The 25920-nt window shown below is 42.1% G+C and overlaps 1 protein-coding gene across 1 annotated transcript in view; it reads left to right on the top strand.

The window, feature by feature from the left end:
• The window catches only part of clstn2a (calsyntenin 2a), a 274828-nt gene that overhangs the window by 184936 nt on the left and 63972 nt on the right, over positions 1 to 25920 (top strand). Inside the window, exons 3-7 of the mRNA XM_066681745.1 lie at positions 1649 to 1844; positions 6370 to 6578; positions 13699 to 13848; positions 18597 to 18782; positions 21715 to 21972. Of these exons, the coding sequence (XP_066537842.1) occupies positions 1649 to 1844; positions 6370 to 6578; positions 13699 to 13848; positions 18597 to 18782; positions 21715 to 21972 (999 nt within the window). The remainder of the gene's footprint in view (positions 1 to 1648; positions 1845 to 6369; positions 6579 to 13698; positions 13849 to 18596; positions 18783 to 21714; positions 21973 to 25920) is intronic.

The raw sequence follows: 25920 nt of genomic DNA on the forward strand, positions 1-25920 counted from the left end.
TTCCTCCGGGTGCTCCGGTTTCCTCCCACAGTCCAAAAACACACGTTGCAGGTGGATTGGTGACTCGAAAGTGTCCGTAGGTGTGAGTGTGTGAGTGAATGTGTGTGTTGCCCTGTGAAGGACTGGCGTCCCCTCTAGGGTGTATTCCCGCCTTGCGCCCGATGATTCTAGGTAGGCTCTGGACCCCCCGCGACCCTAAATTGGATAAGCGGTTACAGATAATGGATGGATGGATGATGCTGTTTGCAATAGATTGCATCTATTACTTTAGTCTATCTGTTACAGTGCATATATTTTCATGAGTTACATTGGTTACACATATGTTGTTAATGGTGTAATGACAATGTCATTACAGATTGTATTCTACCTCAGCTTTTGGAGCATTTCTTGGATCCGTCTATTGTGAAATTTTCAATTGCAGCCCCACACCATTCCCATTGTCCTGGCTGTTTCATTTTGATAAGGCTAACGTATGGGGATGGGGAATCAAACCATGGCACCATACAGGACAACTGCAATGGAATCAGATTGGGTGAAAAAAAGGAAGGAAGAAGAGGCGGATGGTGTAAATAATGGCACAGGAGAATGTAGTGAGAGACAGAGGAGGGTAGAAAAGTTTGTCTTATCTGTCCATGGCAGCTGCACTATGCATGCTGTTTGTTCCGCAAGCTCGCCAAGGTTTAAGTGATATCAGCTGTCCACAGGGACATAGTCCTGCCCCCAACATCACACCTCCATTTCTCCCCCAGTCCCTGGAAAGACAAGCTGGGACTAAACACAAACCCAGAGTGAGATCTAGATACTGATATAATGGCAAGACAATGTCCTTTGTTGCAGTTCTCCGAGTTGCCATGTTGTCAGCAGATCCTTCTCCTTCGCTTTTGTGGGCAAGACTGTATGGATGTGTAGTCAAAGAAATGCAACGGCAGATGTACTGCTACTGTTGTCGAGTAGGTTTCAGGATATGCCGGAGATGCACATTCTGCATCTGGTCCTTAGTCTCAGGGTAGGAGCTGTTCAAGTTTTCAGCCCAGCTGTGAACTTGAAACTTCTCACAAGTGAGGCAAAAGCACAGGAGCCGATATTTGCAGTTCAAGTTCATTATTATGAAGCAGCAGCAACTTTCACAATTAAAATGGGGCTGCTCCACCAAAGCAAAACCATTAAACTCTCAATAACTGAATTGTTTCTTGGCTGTGGAATTGATAGCAACAAACTCTCAGGTGCTAGGAGGTAAAAAAAAAAACAGGTTGGTCCCACAATGGCTAACACTCCCGGTTTTATTGAGTCTGAGGGAAGTGATGAGAAAGAAAGAGAGACTATCAAAAAATCTGATGCAATAAGCAAATTCCAAATGGAAGACTTGCATGCTGTGCAGTGTGACTCTACCTTTTCACCATGAAGCAATTACAGCAAGCAGGCACTTCTTCTTCATCACACAGCACGAGCCAGCACAGCTCAAAAAGCTCACAATGCCCTGAATATTATAGCAAAGCAGCATGAGGGGGTGACCTGCTGAGTGAAAGTTATACACCATGATGTCTTGTTGAGATGCAGGCTGAAAAGTCAAGGCCATTTCGCTACCTGTGTATTTTTTTTCCCACTTACCCTACAATAAAGGCTCTTCGAATGGATTTTGTCTTCACAGGAGAAATCTGCGCCTTTAAGATCCACGGCCAGGACGCCCCTTTCGAGGCTGAGGTTCTGAACCGGACATCAGGAGAAGGAGTGCTGAGGGCCCGGGGTCCAGTCGACTGTGAGCAGCAGAAGGAGTACACCTTCATCATCCAGGCCTACGATTGTGGAGCTGATCCCACTGGGACCAGCTGGAAAAAGAGCCACAAGTGAGTTACTCATCTAACAATAATTTGTAAATAAGGGGTATGCCCTGCCAGCACACCTATGCTGGTCCCCGTGGAAAGTCAAGTTTGGGTACAAGCAGGCTTTGTGAGATTGGTTACAAGATAGCCCCACATACTGTATGGATGTCCTGCAGGGTCAGAGATAGGAAAATGGGTTAAACATAGGGCAATAAGCTAGGCCTCACTGTCAGGATTCTGCCAGATGCATTCTGATTGGCTGTGTACATCTGTGTAAATGTATTTCCATGTATCGTTTTGTACTGGCTCTGGTATTGGTCAGAAGTGAATCATAAAGACTGCCTCCTTTGACAAATCATGCCCATATAGCAGGCTTGTCCTCATGGTTCCATTTCTAGAGAGTCTGGCAAAGTTTACCCTGATACTTACCTGAATACACGGCTTCACCCTAACTCTACACTGTAAAAAATGTCTGTGAATTTTACGGTGGAAAACTGTAAAACCATGACAGTAAAAGACTGTAAACTCTAAAAAGGTTGAAAACACTTTCTGTAACAGTGAAATACCATAAATACTTTTATCAGCCAAAATACAATTTTTTACATCCCTTTACCGTAAAATATACATTATTTCACTGTTAAACACACAAACCATTAGGGGTGGTACAAGTGTCCAAGGACTGGGAGGAGCTGAAACTCATTAGGGAGCTCCCAGCATGCTTTGCTTCTCCATATTTTCTGTGATTTTCAGACTTTCTTTGTTTTATCCTGTCTTTGAGACTTACTGATTTTGGGTTGCAGTGGGGTGATCACTGTGTGTGTTTTTGTTTCTGTGCATATTATGTCGAGACGTGTGTTGGTCAGGAAAGTTCACCATCAGCCAGTGTTCCGCATGTGGCACCCAGATACCGAACATTTATTTAGTCCTTTTAGCAATATCTCATTTTAAGGGCTGAATACAGGATGCAGTTTAGCTATATCTAAATATGGCTATATCTCAGTCTGCTTTCTCTAATTTGTCACACAATTTGCATGTTAATTTTATAGCAAAACAATGTTTCTTTGTTATTTTTATGTAAATACCATGTTTTTACAGTGTATATCTGTTTTGTTTTGTTTTTTTACAGAAATGTACTGTAAACAAAACAGTCCTTTAATGTAAAATTTATGATTGCCAAAAACGTGACCGTATATATCTGGATATATATATCCACAGCTGCCAGCATTTTACCGTAAATTTTATGGATTATTTTTTACAGTGTAACACAAGTGATGACAAGCCATGACAACTTATTTTTGTCAGTTACCAACTGGCCAAAATAGGTTTTATGATTTCAGGTGGATTTTATGAATTTTCAGCCTTCAGTCAAGTTTTTAAAATTAGGAGTGAAAGGAGTGAAATGACCTTGACACTTGAGTTAGGACTGTGGACAGGGCTTTGATACACTTTGTGGTTTATTTTGGGGCTGCTTTTTTTTTTCATTGTTGTGTGCTGTGAGGGTGGGAGTAATATTTAGGATGCTTTAAGTTGTTTAATGTTGTTTTTTTTGGTCTTTGCTTGTAGCAAGAACTGTGTTTAGTCAGAGGCCTCACCCTCAGGGTAAAACACAGCAGCTTTGGTGAGGTTCTTTGCGAGGGTTTTGACATGATACTGATTTGTAAGGCATTATGATGTCTTATGACAAGTGACACAAACCTGAAGGGTTGTCCACGTAACCAACATCCACAACTTTTTCTATGAGGAAATTGTCTCAAGCAGCTTTTATGACAACTTTGTTTATGTCACATGCCATAAAAGGCCAGTGCTTTGCTGCAATGCATGCAGCATACTATTTTCCTCTCAGTAAGCCCTCAGTATACAATAAGACACCACCAGCTACATGACTGCAGTTTACCCAAGGGTTTGAAGGCAAACAGCAGCTTTTAGTAGCTGCCTGAAGAAGCCTGTGCAACATTTAATGATTCCTTCAAGTGGGAAGAGTCAATAACGTCTTCATCTTGACTCTGATCACCAGATGCAACAAGTTGGAGTTTGATTTGACGTTTTAAGGCGCCACCTTGTAAAACAGCATTTAAAGCTGCTTGGGGATGCAACGAGGAACATGGTCTTTCATCCCGGGTTTAATATGTAGAACATATTTCTCTTGGGCATGTGTTATATCTGCCATGTTTGTCAAAAAAATAATGCAAGAGTATGAATGTATTCCGGCATGTTACATCAAAGAGCCCGGCAATAGCGTTATGTTTCATACTCTGTATCATTTCCCAACATCAGAATTGATAGGGTAGTCTTGAGGGAAATGTAGGACATGTGACATCTCTTAAACACTAGTCAAATGCAAGGGACTGCTACAGGGATGTCTTTATTTCACTCCAGTATTTGATCTTGTGTCTCATGGCCCTCGCTACTCAACAAACTATACGCCACACTGAACCACACTGGAATGTTTTTTCAGTCCTCTTATGAAGAGTTAAAACTCCAATAAGTTAGTAATTAAGTAGCTCTTGTTATGTTATTAAGTGGTAACTACGCTCCTGGCACACAAAAAATGTATAATCTGTGTTTGTGGAAGTAAACAATAGGTTTTCCATTTGTAATGTCTTTGAACCAAGACCTTCTTAGTTGTTAGTAATGAATTATTTACTAAACTTTTGTGTATTGAAGAACATTTATAAAACATTTATTATGCACTTATTACATCTCAGTTTAATAAATTGCCAATCAATTACAAATTATTTTATTACTAAATCTGCCATATTTATGTGTTTTAGGTCTATGATTGCATTCAGGACCTCTACAACAAGTATAAAATAAGCTGTATTACACTGTTTTATATATAAATTCACCGTGCGGCACGGTGGCGCAGCAGGTAGTGTCGCAGTCCCGCTCTGGGTGACTGTCTGTGAGGAGTTGGTGTGTTCTCCCTGTGTCCGCGTGGGTTTCCTCCGGGTGCTCCGGTTTCCTCCCACAGTCCAAAAACACACATTGGTAGGTGGATTGGTGACTCAAAAGTGTCCGTAGGTGTGAGTGAATGTGAGTGTGTGTGTTGCCCTGTGAAGGACTGGCGCCCCCTCCAGGGTGTATTGCGCCCAAAGATTCCAGGTATGCTCTGGACCCACTGTGACCCTGAATTGGATCAGCGGTTACAGATAATGAATGAATGATTCATTCATTCATTATATATATATATATATATATATATACTATAAAGCTGTAATAAGCTAGTCCTAGTGCATTTTATGTTTTCAGTGAGGCACTATTTTCTCTGTCTGTCTGTCTCTCTCTCTCTCTCTCTCTCTCTCTCTCTCTCTCTCTCTCTCTCTCTCTAACACACACACATACACTCACACACTCACACACACACACACACACACACACACACACACACACACACATACAAACACTCATTTTGCTTCTGGTCTTGCCCTGTGCTTAGCTTTGGCCTGATCTGTAATGATGACCAGTCAAGTTCTGATGAAGTGCCACAGAAAAAGTAAAAAAATAAATAAATAATAAACTACCGTGGATCACACCACTGCTCACAGTCCAATGGTGGAAGGATGTATACCCCTCCTGTCAACGTCTTGCTTTGTTGGTTTTTTATTTTCCACACCTCTGTGTCATTATTAGAGGAGGACAACAGGCAGTGGACCAAAAGTATTTGGACATATCGTGCATTCAGCAGTTTCTTCGCGGTTCGTTCCAGGGTGGCTTTATTCTAGGGGAAAGTATCGGAATGATGAATGCATTCCGCTTTGTACGCATCTGGGTGTAGTTAAACGTATTAATTATTATCATTAGCAATTTCTGGTGAGGTTATGGGAAGATTTGTCACTGTCTGTACATTGCACGCTGAGTATGAGTTTGTAAAAAGCAGTAATAATGGGTGATGAATGATGAGCAAATAAAGCAGCAGTGTGGAGAGAAATGGTTCTCTTGTAAAGCCCTGCTGCCTTCCCTTTTTTTCTCCCACTGTCCTAGAGCATTTTTCATTATTATTTTGATCAGATGTACTGTATTTGTCTGCGTTTATGTTTGGAATTTGGCCATTCATATAGCACGAAATATTATAAGTAATATAGGAAATGAATCAGTTCTCTATGTTTATCACAGTACATTTGCTGCTCATGAAGTGAGGATGTGTTTTAAAGGTGTGTTAAGTAATGTTCTGTCATTCCTTTCAGTGAATGTTCTTCAAATTAGAACTTTAATGACTCTGTATAACTATTTTTAGTAGGGAATCATATTACATACACTTATTTGGTTCAGTTAGGATTAATTCATTCATTCATTCATTTATTCATTCATTCATTCATGTAGTCAGACAAAGACACCCCCACACATCCCTGTGGACAGAGGTGAGTAACTTTTTGTAACGTTTTGATTAATTTTAAGAACAATTTCAGGAGTCTAAACAGACATGATTCATTTATGTTGGTTCAAATGAGTTGATTCAGTTTTGAATCATTTGAAAACACCAGGACATAGAAGGATATATATATAAATAGATTGTTCTCTCTCTCCCTCTTTTCCTGCTCCCTCGCTCCAGGGCGGTGGTCCACGTGCAGGTGGATGACGTGAACGAGTTCTCGCCTGTGTTCCGGGAGCCGGTTTACCGCGCCACGGTGACAGAGGGAAAGATTTACGACAGCATCCTCCAGGTGGAGGCCTGGGACCAGGACTGCTCTCCACAGTACAGTCAGATCTGCAACTACGAGATCGTTACACAGGACACACCCTTCGCTATCGACCGTAACGGTGAGGGCCGTCACACACACACAGGCACACACACACACACACACACACACTGAGTAAACTGAGTAAAGTCACAAGTCATAACAATACATCTCTCCCTTTCTCTTCATCCCTCTATCTTTTTCTCTTCCTTCTTCCCCCTTTTTATATATTCCTCTTTCCCTCTTTCTTTTTCTCTTCCTTCTTCCCCCTTTTTATATATTCCTCTTTCTTTCTTTCTTTTTCTTCCTTTCTTTCATTCTTTCTTTTTCATTCTTTACACTTTTTGTGTTCCCCTTTCTTTCTATTTTTCTTTTTCTTTCTTTCTTTCATTCCTATTTTTTTCAATAAATTCCTTTCTTTCTTTCTTTCTTTCATTCTTTCTTTCTTTTGCTTTTTCTATCTTTCTTCCCCCTTTTCCTATATATCCATCCATCCATCCATTATCTGTAACCGCTTATCCAATTTAGGGTCGCGGGGGGTCCAGAGCCTACCTGGAATCATTGGGCACAAGGCGGGAATACACCCTGGAGGGGACGCCAGTCCTTCACAGGGCAACACAGACACACACACATTCACTCACACACTCACACCTACGGACACTTTCGAGTCGCCAATCCACCTGCAACGTGTGTTTTTGGACTGTGGGTGGAAACCGGAGCACCCGGAGGAAACCCACGCGGACACGGGGAGAACACACCAACTCCTCACAGACAGTCACCCGGAGCGGGAATCGAACCCACAACCTCCAGGCCCCTGGAGCTGTGTGACTGCGACACTACCTGCTGCACCACCGTGCCGCCCTTTTCCTATATATTCCACTTCATTTCTTCAATTCATTGTTTCTTTCTTTCCTCTATCTCTCATATTTCTCTCTTTCTCTCTCTCTCTCACTGTCTCTCTCTCTCTCTCTCTCTCTCTCTCTCTCTCTCTCTCTCTCTCTCTCTCTCTCTCTCTCTCTCTCTAAATAGACAGATAAAACCTTTCCTCTCCTTGTAGCTCACATTTGCCAGCATCCCCTCTTTTGCTCATGCCCAGAAACAATGCTGAATTATCCCCAGAAGCCGACAGGACACTGCTCTGTTTCCTGTGGTTTGGTGTCCTGTTCTGGCAGCGTTCTGATGACTCTTTACCCCACAGATCTCTCTCAGAGTCGAGGCATATCTGATCCCTTCAGATCACATCACATCACATCAGACACAGAGTCCGGGGAGAGTGGGCTGTCCAAATGTCCCACTATGCCCCGTCCTGTCCAGCCTGAGAAAAGTGGCAGCTGCTTCAAAGATATCCATGAACATAGCTTTCATGGACCACCCACTTACTGCTCAGCACAGCCTCTGCCAGGACCCTCAGTATCACTGCAATAAGCCTGACTCTGTTCTAGCCAGCAGATCAGTGAATCTCAGATGATTTGACAGATAATATTTGATTCAATATCAATTAAAAAATTCATAAACAAATAATAATTAATAACACATTATTATTTAATAATTGTATTACTACCACTGTAATATTAATTATTATTATATTAATACTACTGCTATTACTACTGTTAATAATAATAGATGTATCAGGTAGGAAGTCGAATCTTTGACACTGATATCATTCAGATTTGAATCAAATTGGAATCGAGAAGTAAACGATTCAGTGTATTGAATCATCTGAGAATTCCAACAGAATATATTCAAATAACTTGATTTAATTAATCAGTTTCATTTCAATACATAGATAGACAGAAAGACGGCCAGTCCATTACTCTGCGATCATCAGCAGTACCTTTTTTTTAATTTTTAAAAATTTCCTTCTCAGCCACTTCATGTCCTTTCAGACCAATGGTGTTGAGTTTTCTTGGTTGGACACAAACAGCTGTGCAAATGTGATGCAAGGGTGTGTTTCTAAAACACATCACAGGGCCAGTGCATCACAGAGATGCAGGAAGAGGAAGAGAGAGAGAGATAATGGGGAGGAGAGAGAGAGAGAGAGAGAGAGATAATGGGGAGGAGAGAGAGAGAGAGAGAGAGAGAGAGAGAGAGAGAGAGAGCGCTCTTAAGGAAAGATATCAGGGGTGTTTTAGATTTAATTTACACTGTCAACACCACTGTACTGTTGATAGGAGGTGTGTGTGTGTGTGTGTGTGGGTGGGTGTGTATTGTGTTGGGGCTTATTCTGTGGAGCTGAATGTAGCTATCAGTGCCCTTGCCAGTCTCATAAAGAAGGATGCTGTTAATCCAATCTTTGTTCTGTCACTCACACACATACACACAAGCACACACACAGACACACACACACAAGGTGACAGGTGTGTGTTCTACTCAACAGAAAGGGTGTATAAGCAGTTCATTCACACTACTTAAGTTCGGAGTCAGACTTCATTGGGAACTAGTCCTAGATGTCAGTCCTCTGTCCAAATAGTGTTGAGTCTGCATGAGTCACCCAGTCATGACATCTGTCACACTGAGGTCTGGACACACTCACACCTGTGGACAATTTCACACACTCACCCAGTCACTCACACACACACCTGTGGACAACAACCTATCCATCTACCAACCCACACAGACACAGGGAGAACACACCACATTGCTTACAGACAGTGACCATAGAAGGGATTTTATCCCAAGACTCCCAGACCCTGGGGTGTCATTGTGTCTAATTTGTAACTACATAAGTCACATAGTAAGCAGATGCATAATTAATGGCCATGTAACTGCACTCACCATTCCAGGGCTTGTTGAAAAAGTAATGGCAGGATGCAGACCTGGGCACATTGCCATGGTAACACTGTCTTCAGTTTTGAGCTGGAGTTATTAGGCAAATGTGTGACTAATGCTGTGTCCAAAACGGTGCACTATTTTCAGTACATAGTGCACTATTTTGGAGTTCCAATATTTCCTAACTGTCCGAAAACACAGAGGAGAGTTTTTGTGTACTCATTCAGTCCCACGATGCACCACAAAAAGTACTTTACCACCAATGCACACAAGCGAATACCCATAATACACTGTGCTGTTTGGTAAAAACACACATGAGGCAGTGTCCAAAATTGTTTATTTCCCTCCTGAATTCAGTTCACTTTAATAATGCACTATATAGTGAGTAATGGAGGGAATAATATAGTGAATCCATGGGTTGCAGCTTACATCACATTAGAATAGCCACCATATTGGGACCTACTCATTATACAAACACACAACTCAAATAATAACTGTAATGTTTAAACTGTTTTATTGTTTTTGTCCACACTTTTAGTCCTCATTTAGACAGTAAAATGAAAGAACTATAAGTGTATATATATATATATATATATATCTTATGACTGACACTGTGCCCTGCATAGGGTGTAAAGCAGTGGTGATTGCTCTAAGACAGCAAGGGAAGCTCAGCTTCCCCTAAAATGTCAAAAAATAAGTGATCAAATATATACTGTTGTGTGTACATGTCACTGAATAAATATGCACTACAACGCGATTAACTTTTGTTCAGAATCAGCTTCTTATCACTGGTAAAGACGCGGCTTTCCTCTCAATCATTCGCGCAGATTCACAGTGATTTAAACAGTGAGGACGCTGAGCGTCCACAGAGTTCAATGGAGAAGCAGCGAAGTGCAGGGAAACGAGACGAGTGATTTGATAAAGGCTGGGCTTTGTCCCGCCCATTGGACGCTCAGCGTCTCTGGGGGTCTATGGGGCAGTAGGCTGGCCTCGGCTGGCCCGGACGCTCAGCTTCTGCATGATGATTGGATGATCTGTCTGAGGCTGAATCCCTTTTTGATTGACAGCGAAATGAGCGAATCAGCGATCCTTTGGTGTAAAGATCCGAGGCAGCATTACATTTTCATTCTGTTCTGAGTTGAACCTGAGACTTTCTTAATCCTCTTAGCGGCATTTTCTTTGTTAAAAACGACTAGCGACAAATCAAGCTTCTATTTCTGGTGGGTTTTTTGTAGCTGCTTTTGTTTGGAGACTGACTTCTATCACTTTTTCTGACGTCTATTGCAGTTTCTGTCCAGCGGGTGCTGCTGAGCCCCTCCACCGTCACAAAGCACTCACAGGCGGACACACTTCACATGGGCCAAGGCCGTTTAAGCAGCCTAGCTCTGCTGGCCATTGAGAGGACACTAGTCAAGTTCCTGGAAAAGACGCCTTGTTGGTACGACAGGGTCAAAGATCATTTTGTTGAAAAGGAACGGAGGGTAGAATTTACGTATAAATAAATCGACACATTTTATGATGTAGGCCGAAATTGAGCTTCCCCTCCTTGAAAGACCAGCATCCGCCACTGGTGTAAAGAGACAAAAAAACATAAAAGGACTGACTGGAAACATGGATGAGGAGCTATTTCAAACACAGCATAAGTGCACTGCTCCAACACCTAGCCCCCGACCTCTCTCTCTCTCTCTCTCTCTCTCAAACCTTATCTCGTAGAACTTTCTCTTAAAAAAAAACAAACTTCTCAGCACTCAATCACTCACTGTGGCTGCCATTAGCGAGTGCAATCAGCTCTTGGAACTAAATTGGGAGGTGGATAAAGCAGCATTTACACACTCTGAAGCACGCTCACACTCTGACGGATACACACAGAGAATGCCTATAACCCCCCACCACCCCCAGCACTCACACCCTCCATGCAATTAAATCGTAAAGATGTAAACAAAGCCATTCCCAGTGTTTTGATGTGAAATGTTCCACTCTAGAGAAAGTTACTGAATGGTTTGGATTGTCCAACTTGGAAGTGAATGGAACCAGACATCCTGACACTTTTAGACATTTTCCCACATTTCTTATGCTGCGTGTCCCTGCTGGAACATGGCTGTGAAGATTTGAAGGTACATTAACCTACAGAACCATGAGTGAGATCATGTGCCAATGTTGGAGGATTAGTTCTGGATCGCAAACACCACTCCAACTCATACTCAAGGTTTTAAAAAGTGCTACAGCAGTGTTTCATTTTGCTTTAAACACCTCTTGACTTCAACTGGCATTAAGCTGAGTTCATTGATAATTGCACCTATTGCATTTGTATCTGAACCACGATCATTCCATTTTTTATGTGTGTGTTTTACTTTCTTTTTTTTTTTTCCAAGGTCCACATTAGCAGCTCGGCTGCCGTGCGGGTGACCTCTATTCCCCGCTCCTGTCTCCTTGACAGCATAGCTAGGGCTCATTGAAATGCAGCCAGGCGGGTAAAAATAACCATGAGCCAACAGACGTGGGAGGGCATGGAATCGCTGGCTGTTACCTGCAGCCCGAGCTGAACTCCGTCGCCACGGAGCCATGTCCCAGCTGCCACTGGTGCCCAGACAATCACCTGTGCCAAAATGGGTCTTGTTTAGAGTTATTAAGGCTGTTCTTGCATCCACTGCTATCGAGGGTTCACCCAGGGTGGGGCTAGAACAATACTAACAATACTGGAGAGGATTTGGAACACAAATATCAGACAGCAAAACAGGTTTGGCCTGGGATATTACACATGGCTATCACCGTGCCCAATGCCAAGCATGACTAGGATATCAAGACCCCAGCACTGGTCTGATTGTAGGAATGGAGCAAGTGAATGTACTGGGATGTGTTAGATATGTGTATATGTGATCCAGGGCTTGATATCCAACTGACTTCATTAATGCTCTTGTGAATGAATGCAATCAAATCCTTACAGAATTCTTCCAGATGTGGCACAGAGTAAAGCATTTGCCCCTGTTATTATATATACAATTGGCAGCCAGTACGGTCATGAAGGCTGCAGATAATTACGGGAAACTTGCTCGTTCTTCCATCATTTTAATGCAGGCCAGCGTCAAGGGGTCCCAACAGGGCATTGGAGGCTAAATACATTGTTTTTATGTTGGGTAGTGACATAAACATCTCTTTCTCTGATTGGATCTTTGGGAGACCTGGCATTGAGTAACCCAAATAAAGTCCCGCCTACACAAATCCAACAGAAGACAAGTGCAGAAAGAATAGGACAAAGGCCTGCACATACATCAAAGAACATACAGATAATGGTCAGAAAATATATGAACATAAGTGGACAGTGATTTCGATGAGTCCGTTTGTTCATAACAAACTCACTCATAACCATTAAACTGAAAGGACTTGCTACTTAAGGTGTAATGGATTACTGGATGATTCATGAACATAATGGTCATGTATTTTCCATATTGTCACTGCAGTCTTTATGTTGATGCTGATGGATATTTATTGGTATTGATTACAGGAGTGTGTACAACATAAAGGGAAGTGGCCCAAGCCAAAGTGTCTTCACATTTGCGTGCAATTGTCTTTTTAATCTATTCATAACATAGTGTAATATAGCATGTCCAATTTGATGGAAACCTCTATATAACTGCACATCTTCTGAGGGCCATCTACCTTTGTGGTCGAGTGTTTAGGTGTAGTTATAAGTTGTAGCTCATATTTTGTAATGTGTAATTTGGATTTGGTCAAACTCCACGTTGTTTGTTTGTAATTGGATCACAGAACCACTGTTGTGAAGACATTATTTGGATAGGGTCCTACTTTCTATACTGTAGTGACACACCCAGCAACTCTATGGCAGAGGTCTTCAAACCTGTTCCTGGAATCCACATCCCAGGCCGGGATTTCAAAATGGCCAGTTGGTTTGACACAGTTGCTGCGTTTGTTATTGCACCTGACTGGCCAGCTATAGTGGCATACCATCAGCTATTGTAAAATCTCACCCTGGAAACTAGATCAAAAGTCTGGATTTGAAACTGACCATTCAGAATGGCTTAAAGATGTCTGACACATACCTAGAGTCTCTAACTGAACACCATTGTAAACAGAATCCAAACAAACCTGTGGTCATTGTGCTCAATGCCAAGTGCCGACGAGAGGTGTTAAAACTTATGCAACATTCTGTGTGTTAGAGCTCAGTCCAGTACATTGGGATGGGTCACAGTTAGGGTTTGTGATCTGGAACTAATCATCCAACGTGAGTACTTGACTCACTGTTTATATACTTGACCTCAGATAAATTGTTGAGCATGTGGGTGTCAAGAGTCTTATGACTGGGGAGTGCCATAATAATAAGTCAACTAAAATTAAACATGACCTATATATCACGGACTGAAGTTGGATTTCAGTAAACAGTTCATTCACAATTTGTTTGTTTGTCTCTCTTGAAGGTAACATTCGCAACACAGAGCGGCTGAGCTACGACAAGCAGCAACACTACAAGATCCTAGTGACGGCCTACGACTGTGGCCAGAAGAGGGCGACGGAGAGTGTTCCAGTGCACATTGATGTCAAACCTGTGTGCAAGCCTGGCTGGCAGGGTCCGTATCATTACACAACTTGTACTTATAGCATATGTGCTGATATAATGATCAATAGCAAGACAGTCCATATATATAAGGCACCTATTTTAGCATTGTGATTTATTGCCTGTGATATAGCCTAAAGGCAAACTTGGTTTAGGTGTGAAATCAAGTGAGACCCCTTAGGATATTTTATTTGGTGAACTTTAACAACATCTAACTTTTACCCAATTTTTGTGGCAGCTATATGAATTGTTTCAATAACAATGATATGATTTTCCACTATTTCCACATTTCCACTATTTCAATATTATTATATATTTCAATTTTATTATTTTATATTATTTTATTTATTTCAAAGTTAGTTTAAAAATACTAGTATTGACAAAGCCAAGAGTTTTTTTCCTGGTTTTCTATGTTTTTCTTATTGTTCATAACAGTATCACAATTATATCATATCGACAGAAACGAAGAAATATATCATGAAACTTTGGCCATACCGTCCAGCCCTACTCACAATACATCTCCTCAATTACTGGACAGTTTTCACTTCACTATCTAAAGCTCTCTTTGTGGGCTTTGTAGGCAGGTTGAGAATGGTGTAAGTTTTTTTTTTTTTTTTTTATCCTTACTGTCGTTTGACTAAAGCATGTCATAGAAGTTTCATTAAAACCCTAGTTCACTTGTGGAAAAGGGTGCACAATATGTCCCCTTTAAGACAAGGATTTACCTCATCTACTAATTTCTTTATAAAATTGGTTAGAATACATTTAAACCTCTTGATACTAACTTTACGTATGTAGACACTACAATCCAGAGTCTTTCATAATATAGTACATTGTAATGAGTATTAAAACTCAAGCTGTGGAAAACAACACTGTTTCCTGTTTTTAGTCTGCATCAGTATGTGCCACATCATTTGCACATATTATCCAAGTAAACAGAGATATGTTTTGACTCCCTCCATTCTGCATAAATTAAAGAGTTTCAGGGTACTTTGTTGTGAGCCAAATCTGTCAGCAATTTTTTTTTTTAAGTGCTAATCCCTGTTCTCACCGTGTCCTTCTAAATGAGAAGCCTCCATTCGGCTGCTCCCTTTTCGAAGCACATGTCACTTGAACTCCTCTCCAAACACAGAGTGCGATTGCAGCAATTAGAAAAGGTGTCATTCTGCCTGTTTGTTGAGAGAAGTCACTGCATGGAGGGATGGATTTGGCAGGGTGATTACCTGGAGTGAACAAGGGAGAGTGAGATCAAGTAAGAGAGGGAGAGAGACTGTTGCTTCCAGAGGAGGGGGTAGGCTTATCCTGCGAAAGGGCAGCTCCCACTCGGCGCAACACGAAATGTCACCCTCAAGCGCATTAACTGCAAATCTTGTAAATCCGTAACCCTTGGCAATACATGTGTCACACTCATGCCTTGGCTGTGTTATAGTACAACAAGCATGTCCTGCTTTTATTTATTTATTTATTTTTGGCTGTGGGCAGTAATTCAACTGCTACCCACACAAGGGACAAGCTCCGGTTTGCAAAATCGCAAATCCATTCCTGGCAAAATCACCCATCTCCCATCTCCCTCAACCCTACAACTTCTTCAGACTTTCCTCTGGGTTTTACAGCGAATAGCTCTCGTCTGGCTGTACGTGATTGTTCCGTAAAAGTGTGTTGACAGGAGCTGGCAGGCTGCTAGGCACAGTAGAATAAGCAGTCATTGCCTCGTAGATTGCATGGCTCAGCTTGTCAGTCACACAGCTACGCCACTGAGGTGGAAACGCCGAGTGAGTGACAGCAATGACAGGCCAGGACGAGGTGAATGAGACACACCGGACCCTTCTCGCTCTGATGCTTCCCACTACCATGGGTGTGTGATCAGCCTGGCCTTTCTTTCTTTCTTGCTTACTTTCTTTCTCTCCCTCTGTGGTTAATCCCTATCTGTCAGAGCTGATCACTCCATCTAGTCTAACCCAACCTCCCCTGCCTCCAGTCATCCTCCCCCTTGTCTATTCAGGAAATGTAACATCTCACTGTCCAAGTAAGGAACTGCCTCTGCACTTCCAGGCAACCCGTGCATCCCTCATTGAAGTTTGACAGCTCATTTCATCATCAATAAGCAGTAATTGAATCCATGGCACTTATGAATGAGTGATGCATACTTAACACCTTAAAGCTGGAGGATGATTTTGTAGAAACCAGGTTGTAAGCCAGATTTGTTTCAGCTGAAAAAGCCCATGTGAAAAAGCCCACTCACTACATTAAGCCCTCATTCCAAACCCAAATATTCCCCTAAAACACAGATGTGCATGCGGCTTGATATGGTGCACAATGCCTCACTTTCCAGTATCATCCATATTTGTCCAATGATAGTTTACCTCAAAGATTTTGCATTCAGTAATTAGAAGAAATCTACACATATGTTTGGAAAAAAAAAAGAGTGTGGAATGATCCTCTGGAGGACCTTGAGGTAGCATAATTTCCCTCCATTTGGTTGCAACTCTAGTACAGCTGCAAGCAAATGTTTAATTCCCAATCATTTACAGGCTGATTGCATTTTTCCCACCATATCCCCTGAGGGCCTTGACCTTGCTCTTGTAATTAGCACTGCGCCTGCAATTGCTTCATGCTGTGGACTTGAGGTTTTGTCATCAGGCAAGAGAGTTGCTGGTAGCAGGGATAAAAGAAGTCAGGCCACCTCATTTCCTGTCCCCTCCGTCAGAGTGGGCAGTGGGGCTGCCACGTGCCTGACCCCTTTCTTCCCATCACATCCCCAGACTGGCCTCAGATTCATTATTTTGACATCCGCAGCAGAGGCACGCATGCCATCTCCTCTTCACTTTATCTTATTAAGTCCCCGCGCTGCTCTGACACCGCTCATTACATTTATGGCATTTATGAATATGCTATGAATGCTTAATCTCACCAGTTTAATGCTAATCTTCACCCCGGAGCTCACCAGATGCTTTCATTGTTGAACTGAGCAAGTCTGACCTCATGGCTTTGGCCTTTTTCTGAGCCTGTCAGGAGGGATTTCTCCATTCCCTAAGGAGTAGCAGAACCTAGGGACTTATAGGGTTGTGTGCAAATGTTGTGACACTCATGGTCAAAATGCATGCACTATTTCTTCTGAAATCTAGGGTAGCGGTATAAAGGTTTTGACGCTGCTTTGCTGCAATTCTATCTGCATGTTGGAGCATTGGGGTGAGGATTTGATGGCACCCAGCTGCAAAATCCTTAGTGAGGTCTGATAATACTGAATGCCCAGTAAAAAAAAATAAGACCAATATATAGGGTGGTCCAAACAAAGTCCCTCATAATTCATGTTGACACATTGTCAGTTCTGATTGAATCTGGGCTCTGGTTTCCTCTCATTGTTCGGTTAACATGGTTGGTAGGTGCAGTGGCATTGTGAAAATGTCCATATCTCTGTGTGTGTGTGTGTGTGTGTGATTGTGTGAGTAAGTGGTTGAATGAATGAATTTTACCCTAACCAGTAATTTGACCTTGACTGTCCACCTGTTGCATATGACCACATCGTTCTATTCCCATGAGCATCTCAGTATCCTTTCCAGAATCTATATTTGATAGTGAACCCAGCGGAACATTGTATGGCTTGTATTGTCATTGGCATGGACAATGACTCCCATAGCTCTGTACATTCTATTACATGTTTTTGTTTTGTTTTTTCTGCAAGAGCCTATAAGGTGTCAAAACACTGCCTCGCATACTCAAATATGACCATTCCTATCACAAATAAAAGGGTAGAAGTAAACAAAAGGGCAGTTGAACCCTTCTCTCCTGCATTGTCTCACCATTTCATTCGAGATAGCAGTGATGAAAAATGTAGGAGTATAGTCAGGTGGGAAAACAGGTCCTGGGAATATTTCCAAGCTGAGAGAATACAAAACAGGCACAGCTTTGAATTATACACAAGGAAAGAGCAAAGGCCAGTCACTAAAGAAAAAAACTGCAGTTTTCATCTTCAAAGTTAAGACCTGCCCTGAATCTCTTGTGTTTTAAAGTGGCCCCATGGAAAATATGCAACAGTTGTGTTTGACAGATGTTCTATTGCGTGAAACCAGAGAGGTGACTAAGACATTTCATGTGGACCTGTTTCCTTAGGAAAACAAATTTTATTACAGTCACAATGCCAACATTTCAAAACAAATTGGGCAAAACGAAAGAGATTTTAGCTCCTTTTCACCTTGTTCTCCAAAGGTCATGACCTCTAAAGGACCAACAAATAGTAGGTATTTCTGGGGTGGTTGACACTGTCCTTGTCTTAGCATGTTAGTGTGTATGCTGGTAAGAGTGGATCAGACACAGCAATGCTGCTAAAGTTCTCTGTGTCCACTCCTACTTTGTTGATTCACCTTATAGATCAGAGTCAGGGCCAGTAGCTCATCTGTTGCTGCACATTTTTTTATTAGTCATCCTCTAGTTCTTAAACAACAGGACACTGCCTGCTGGAAACATCAGACATAGACTTCCTGACTTGTGATGGTTTTGGGGGTCTTGAGCATAGAAGAACATGATGAAAGAGGCTAACAACAAATGCCAAGAAATAGATGGACAGTTTATGATTGTAGACAGATATTTTATGAGCTTAGAGGTTCTCTGGAAGTACTAATCTCTTTGGCATTTATAACATGAATTGTTCATATTTAATTGTAATTACACAGTTGGGATCTTTCTACTCTTGAGTCATGTGACAATAATTTGTGTAGTATATATAGTCTACTAACAAGGCTTTTTCTTTCTTTCTTAATGCAGGCTGGAATAAGCGAGTGGACTATGAACCCGGGACAGGCAGCAAGCAGCTGTTCCCCAAGATGCACCTGGAGACGTGTGATGGCCCACTGTCCTCGGTACGAGCCATGGTGGAGCTGCAGACCAGCCACATTGGGAAAGGCTGTGACAGGGAGACATACTCAGAGAAATCCCTGCAGAAACTGTGTGGTGAGTGTGTGGCAACTGTTTGAGCTGCGTGTGGCACAGCAAGACTCTCCACACTCTGAGGTGGAATGAAGAAAATCGGGGAAGTCTGTGAGGTCCAAAATTGTGGTCACTTAAATCTACTCGGGGGAAAGATGAGATGAAATAACCCTTACCTTACCTTACCTTAAAAGATGCAATGGCCACTGGCTTCTGTGTTCATACATGTTCAAAACTGGGCTGACATGCTTTAGAGGCATTGCCATTTGAGTGAGACACTCTGGAGCAGCTGCACATGAGCCTAAGTTGACCATTCCCAATGCTGATTGTCAGCAAGTTTGTTATTTCCTAGAGATGGAGCTTAATCCAGTCTGTTTGTAAAGAGTCTGCCAACACTAGGACCTAATGTTTATATAGCTGAATCCCAATCAAATCTTCACAGCAATGTTCCAGCAAGCATATTAAAGCCTTCCCAGCAGAGGAGAGACTAGTACTACCTGTAGTGTGTAGATATCTGAGCTGATATAGATGATCAGGGTTCTAGTAAAAGCCTTTCATGTTCTTAAACTCCCTGTCTATATTCCAACGTTTTCATAGTGACCCCCACTTTCAGGGAATCCTCCCTCTCAATATACCGGAACTCTAAAGCCTCCCATTTCTTGTTCCCTATTATTTGGCCCTGCCGATAACCCCTGTCAGTGTAATGAAAGAGTCCTTGAGATTGAAGCGCTATGGAGTGAGAGCTTTTCATATCGTCTAAATCATTGTTATGGGAGATAAATGAAAGTGGGATGAGTTAAGGGTCTGAATAAAGTCCGAGGTTGGCGGGCATTAAGCTGCTTTTTTATTTCTCTCTGCACTAGCATCTCTCATTTCCACCCCCACCATTCCCCAGCCCCCCTTGGATCTGTTCTCCCATGTGGATCGTTGGAGCCATCAAAGACTCCAGCTTCTAAATATGCAATATGTGGCACTAAGTGTTTATTGGTTGAGCCCAGGCCCAGGTCTTTAAGCGCCTTGAATTACGGCCTGCCGAAAGCTCCCTAGATCTGCTCATCTAAATGCAAAATGGAGTCTTCGCTGCCTTCTTCTGCATGCCCGCCTTGAAAGCCAAGAGGCGTTTTATTCCCCCACCTCCCCCAATGCCCTATAATGATTATCTAATCTGCAATAAAACTAATTATAATGGTTTTTAATTCAGCATCAATTTGCCGAAGCAGAAAAAAAGGTTGGGAAAAGACAGAAATGGTGTGTGTTTGTTTGGAGAGGCACTCCACCTCTTTGTTTCAAAGGCACATTAGCTAATTCTGCTAAATAAACAACATACAGCAGCAGTAAGTAGGAAAAATGTTCTTAAAGGTGCACTGCAAAGCGTGAAATTGTTATTGGACACTACTGAGTGAATACTTCTTAAAGACAAACTTTGACCAATGAAGAAGGGCATTTCATCAGTTCCACTGAGTATATAAGTGCACTCTGTAGCTATAATATCAAAGTAGTTCCTCTGTTGCTTTACATACTTTGTTTGACCCCTTTCACCCTGTTTTTCAGTAGTGCTGGTGTGTTAGTATGTGTTGAGCTGGTATGAGTGGATCAGACACAGCAGTGCAGCTGGATTTTTTAAACACTGTGCCCACTTGCCATACACTCTGTTAGACACACCTACCTTTTTGCTCCACCTTGTATCTAATGTCAAGCCTTCTGAGCCAAATAGGAGTAGAGTCGAAAGACTAATGGGCGGAGCCTGTTTAGCAATGCAAAATGTGTCCTTGTCAGTGCAGTTCTAATATATCCATGACTCTATTAGTATGAAACACTTTGTGTTTCAAATGTTCATTTAGAAGGCTAGTGTAGCGGTCAAGATTTTCAGTTTCCATAGCTTGTTCACTTTTAGCCCATAGGGTGTTCTTGGAGGGTACATTTACATAGTTTGTACCTTGATTGACACTGGACATGTACAGTATGCATTTGTTCAGAACGCAGCAAGGGAAGTTACCAGTAGCTTATTTGTCTTCCTAGTTAGTCTTGGCCAGACAAGGTCGATAGTCAGCTTTCATGAACAGAAGATGAGGGTCATTTCTGAGGCTGAAGCTGCCCTCTGGAAAAAAAATGGGGGAAAAAAACATTGCTCAAACTCAGTGTATGAGATGGAATCTCATTGACCTGTCTCTTAGTGGTATTTCAAGCAATGGATTCTGGCCGAAAGGAGCTCAGACACTCGCTTGAAAACTGGCAGGCGTATTTATCGTCCACTATTGATCGGTGTGAATAAATATTGTATAGCTTAAATGCAGTGTTGCTACTATATTCACCCCACCCTCTCTTTCTCTCTCTCTAGTTAAGTAGGGAGGTGAGGGATGTTGGGCTGGAGAATGAGAACACTGTTCCATCACTGGCATGCCTCATCACTCATTCTGTCCCAGTGCAGCAGCCGTCTTGTCACCGCCAAACCAAAAAGATTCAATATCCTCCCGTACCCTCGAATAAAGCACCAGCCGCAGAGAGGCATGACTGGACACGAATGGCAAGGCAAAGTGACGCAGGGTCCTGATCAAAGAAGGATATGTGCCTCTGCATATTTAGGCCGTCCGTTCCAGACGGAAGCCCAAAGCCTGACCAGTCTGAACTGTGACTAAACTCAGGCTATTTCACAGGCCTTCCACTCGGCATGCTCTCATTATTCCCAGTCCTATTTCTGGAGACTTGCACATCCAGCTGGCGGTGGAAATCAGTCTTCATTATATTTTGGGGGTCAGGAAAAAAAGACAAGGTAAACCCTACACAAGATGTTTAAAGATCTATGGCCACTACGTCTAATTAGTGGTTCTGACTAGTTTCAGGTATGCCCATACCTTAGGTCACGATGCCAATCCAAGCCTCAGATCTATAACATATGTTACAGATGATATGTCATTTATAATTGTATACTGAGATCTCACTGCTATTTGTTCTGCAGGTGCAGCTTCAGGCAGCACAGATCTTCTCCCTGCCCCCAGCGCTTCCACAAACTGGACGGCCTCCCTGTTGACAGACAGTGGACGGGACAGTGACCTCATCTTCCGCTTCGATGGACGGCAGGCCGCCAACATCCCAGAGCGGGTAGTCCCTCAGAACCTTACAGATCAGTTCACCATAGCAACATGGATGAAGCACGGCCCTAGCCCTGGACTTAGAGCAGAAAAAGAGACCCTCCTTTGTAACTCGGACAAGACTGGTAAGAAATGAATAAATGACCCAACTCCTTTGTCCACCACAGGTCCACATTCAACTACTTTTGTTCAATTCTTAAGGGGAATAGGCACTAAGCTATGGACATTAATGTAGTTACACACTGGACTTAGTGGCCTTAGGTGGCCAAAACATTTTGAACCACCTTCAATAACTAGCACCTAACAATACCATAGCAACCACATGTAATGCCACTTTCCAGTTATATATATTAGCAATCACTTTGGATAAAATAGCAACCACTGAACAAAAATGTTGTCATTATCTGGGACACCATAGCAACAACCTAGCAATAAATTAGCGACCGCTTTGTATACTATAGCAACCATCTAGGAACACCTAAGCAACTCCCTTGGCTAAGATAGCAACTGTCAAGCAACATCATAGCAACCATCTTAGGTACCCTAGTAACCACATAGCAACAGCTTAGCAACCACCTAAGATACCCTAGCAACCACCTAGCAACATATTACCCAGACATTTGAGTACTATAACAACAGCCTGTCAGCATTGTAGGAGCCAGTGTAGCTACCATAGCAACCAACTAGAAACACCTTAGCAATTCCCTTGAATACGATAATTCTAGAAACGACTTAGTTAAAATCTTTGTCAAAAACTTAGCAACAACATAGTGTATCAGCACAACTACCAAGCAATACCTTAGCAACACCTTTGGATAATGTAGCAACTGACTAGCAACATGGTAGCAACCACCTGGGTTACCCAAACAACTGATATGCAGCACCTTACAAATGCCCTTTTGTGTCATATAGCAACCATCAAGCAAACCTTAGCAACTCCTGTTGATATAATAGCTACAGCCTAGCATCATTTTAGCACCCAGTTTAGGTACACTAACCACCACCTAGCAACACTCTGCCAACCAGTTAAGATATCAGAGCAACAACCATACACCTTCACAACACAATTGTTTTAAATGAGTCCTTTTTATATTGGAAGGAAATTTCTGAAGGGGACTTCACACTCCTTGCTAGCCTGGTTTCAGGTTCAGGGATTAGCGTCAATAGACCAGGTTAGAAAGCAAGTGTGAATGTGTGTGGAACAGAATAAGGCGGCAAGGAAAACTGGGACACAGTGAACTAAAGTCACCCTCCGCGACAGTGCAGTTGATTAGAGGGATGGATTAGGGCTACAGATTAGGACTAGTGGAATTGATCTTACCATAGTGAATAGGTCAGTACGTGACCTCCTTTCCCTCTAGAGATGCCTCATGCTCTGCATTCCTAGACGTCCCAGGTAATAATGGTACCAGCTGGAAAGGTAGATACCTTGGCAGACCACTCACTTCAGGGCATATGACTGGAGCAGCCACTGTATAAGAGCCTTCTGATATTCAGTATAATATTAGCATAAATCCTCTCCACATTAGGATGTGGAGCCATAAAACCACGACCTTCTGGATGAGTGAGTGTTGTTTGGGGCCCAAAACTTGTAACCTAACATCAATACATAAAGCAACATATATTTCCAAATGCTGTCAATTCCTCATGACAATGTCCAAGATCTAGTGTAATGCCTTCCCCAGGAGATATCAAAAGCTATTTGTATTTGATATATGACAGATACAGAACCAAGCTTGGCCAGTACTAAGAAACTGATATACAACCTTAATATTAAACACAGATTCTCACAAGTCGATGCAGGTTTTACATCTCTGACGTGGGAACACAAGCCCAAGCTGGAGGCCTTAGTGCAGGGTTAAGTTTAGTGTTGTTTTTAGCTTCAGGCACTTAACAGCTCAAGCATAACCCCCTACTAGCAACCCATACAAAACTTCAACACATTCAATCTTCAAAAAAGGAGAGATGTTTTTTTAGAAAAGCCTTCGCCTTGCAGGACATAAGGGTCAACTGTAAATGGACTTCCAGGCAAAAGGCAGAACAACAGTTTGTAATCTGTAGTTTATATAGCTCAAAATTAATTTGGACTAGAACTGTAGAAGTAGAATCAGGCTAGGGTTCTTTAGAGGCAAGTCAGATTCACATCAGGAGTCAGTTAAGGTTTAGTCTGAGTTGAATCACAGTTCCTTTAAATACAAGTCTGAGTCAAGTCATGGGTGGCTGTCTGAATGAGGTCTGAGTCATTTAATGGCAAGTCTGAGTCAAGTCTGGAGTCATTTAAGAGCAAGTGTGAGAGTAAAGTAAAGAGTCATTTACCAGTGAGTCTGGTGTGACTCACAAGTCATGTAAAGGACAGTTTGAGGAAAGTCTAGGCATTTTAAGTGCTAGCCTGAGGTGAATCAAAAAATCTAAATTAATTTCAGAGTCCAGCAAGTCTGAGTTCAATCACAAGTCCTTTAAAGGCAAGTCCAATTCAGTTCTGAATCATTTAAGGCTAAGTTCAAGCTGAATCAGATATACGCTAAGAACATGTCTGAGAGTTAGGTCAGGAGTCAGTTGAGGGAAAGTACATTTTGAATCACAATTACTTTAAAGACAAGTGTGAGTCGATATATTCAGGAGCCATTTAATGGTAAATTTGAGCTGAATCACATATCATTTAAAGGGCAAACCTGGATCGAGATAGGTCATTTAAAACAAATTTGAAGTATAAGGCTTTAATGGCAAATCTTAGAGTCAAGTTAGGAGTCATTTTTGGGCATGTATGTTTTGGATCACAGTTCCTATACTTTCAAGTCTGAGGACAGTTATGACTCATGAAATTGCAAGTCTGGAGTCTATTAATAGTACATCTGACTTCAATTTAAGGGCAAGCTTCGTCAAATCTGGAGTTAATTAAAACAAATTAATTCATTCATTCATTATCTGTAACCGCTTATCCAATTCAGGGTTGCGGTGGGTCCAGAGCCTACCTGGAATCATTGGGCGCAAGGCCGGAATACACCCTGGAGGGGGCGCCAGTCCTTCACAGGGCAACACAGACACACACATTCACACCTACGGACACTTTTGAGTCACCAATCCACCTACCAACGTGTGTTTTTGGACTGTGGGAGGAAACCCACGCGGACACGGGGAGAACACACCAACTCCTCACAGACAGTCACCCGGAGCGGGAATCAAACCCACAACCTCCAGGCCTCTGGAGCTTGGAGTCGTGTCATTTTTGGGTGATTCTGAAAATAAAATCATTACATTTTTCAAGCAATATCAGTGTTATTTTAAACAAAATAAGGTATCACTGATGCATACTTCTGAATTAACTCACGTGTCATTTAAAAATTATTTATAGGTGATTTGGAAGTGAATCGATTCATGAGGCATTTATGGGTAATTCTGAAATAAAGCACACAGATTCACATATCTTTTAGATCAGAAAAGAGTCAATCAGTTTCGGGGATTGAGAACAGGTTACAGGTGTCTTCTACGAGTGTTTACGGACAGCAGCCAGATACAGGATGCATTTTAAGTCAGACTGAAAACAGAACACTTAAAAGGAATTATACATGATTGTGTGTGTGCTCTGCTGATGGAGCTGAGAGGAAAATGGAGGACTGTGATGGAAGCCGGCTGCTTGGCAGGCCTCTATCGAGCCTCATTGATCATAGGCATCACAGAGAGCAAGTGTGAGACTTAATCAATTCACAGACACACATACACACACCCTGCTGAAGAGCAGCCACGCGTAAGACGTCCAGCCAGAGCCAGAGGCACGCGCTCACACTCTGAAGAGATTTGGGGGAGGGGTGTGTGTGTGTGGGTGTGTTATGTTACTAATAAGACATAAAATATATTTTTAACTATATAATCACTATCATAAAAAATATATATCCCCAATATAATAACTATACAGAAGGACTTTATTACCTTTTACTTGAAATGATGTAGTAAACTAAAAATCAACAAAAATGAAGATACAGTTTTTTAATTGGGCAGTGATGATATACAACATATGTTAAACCTCCACCTCTTTATTTCTGTGTGGGATTGTGCGGGTAGATGGGTGTGTGTTG

This window comes from Hoplias malabaricus, chromosome 9 (assembly GCF_029633855.1).
Source record: "Hoplias malabaricus isolate fHopMal1 chromosome 9, fHopMal1.hap1, whole genome shotgun sequence".
Classification (NCBI taxonomy): Eukaryota; Metazoa; Chordata; class Actinopteri; order Characiformes; family Erythrinidae; genus Hoplias; species Hoplias malabaricus.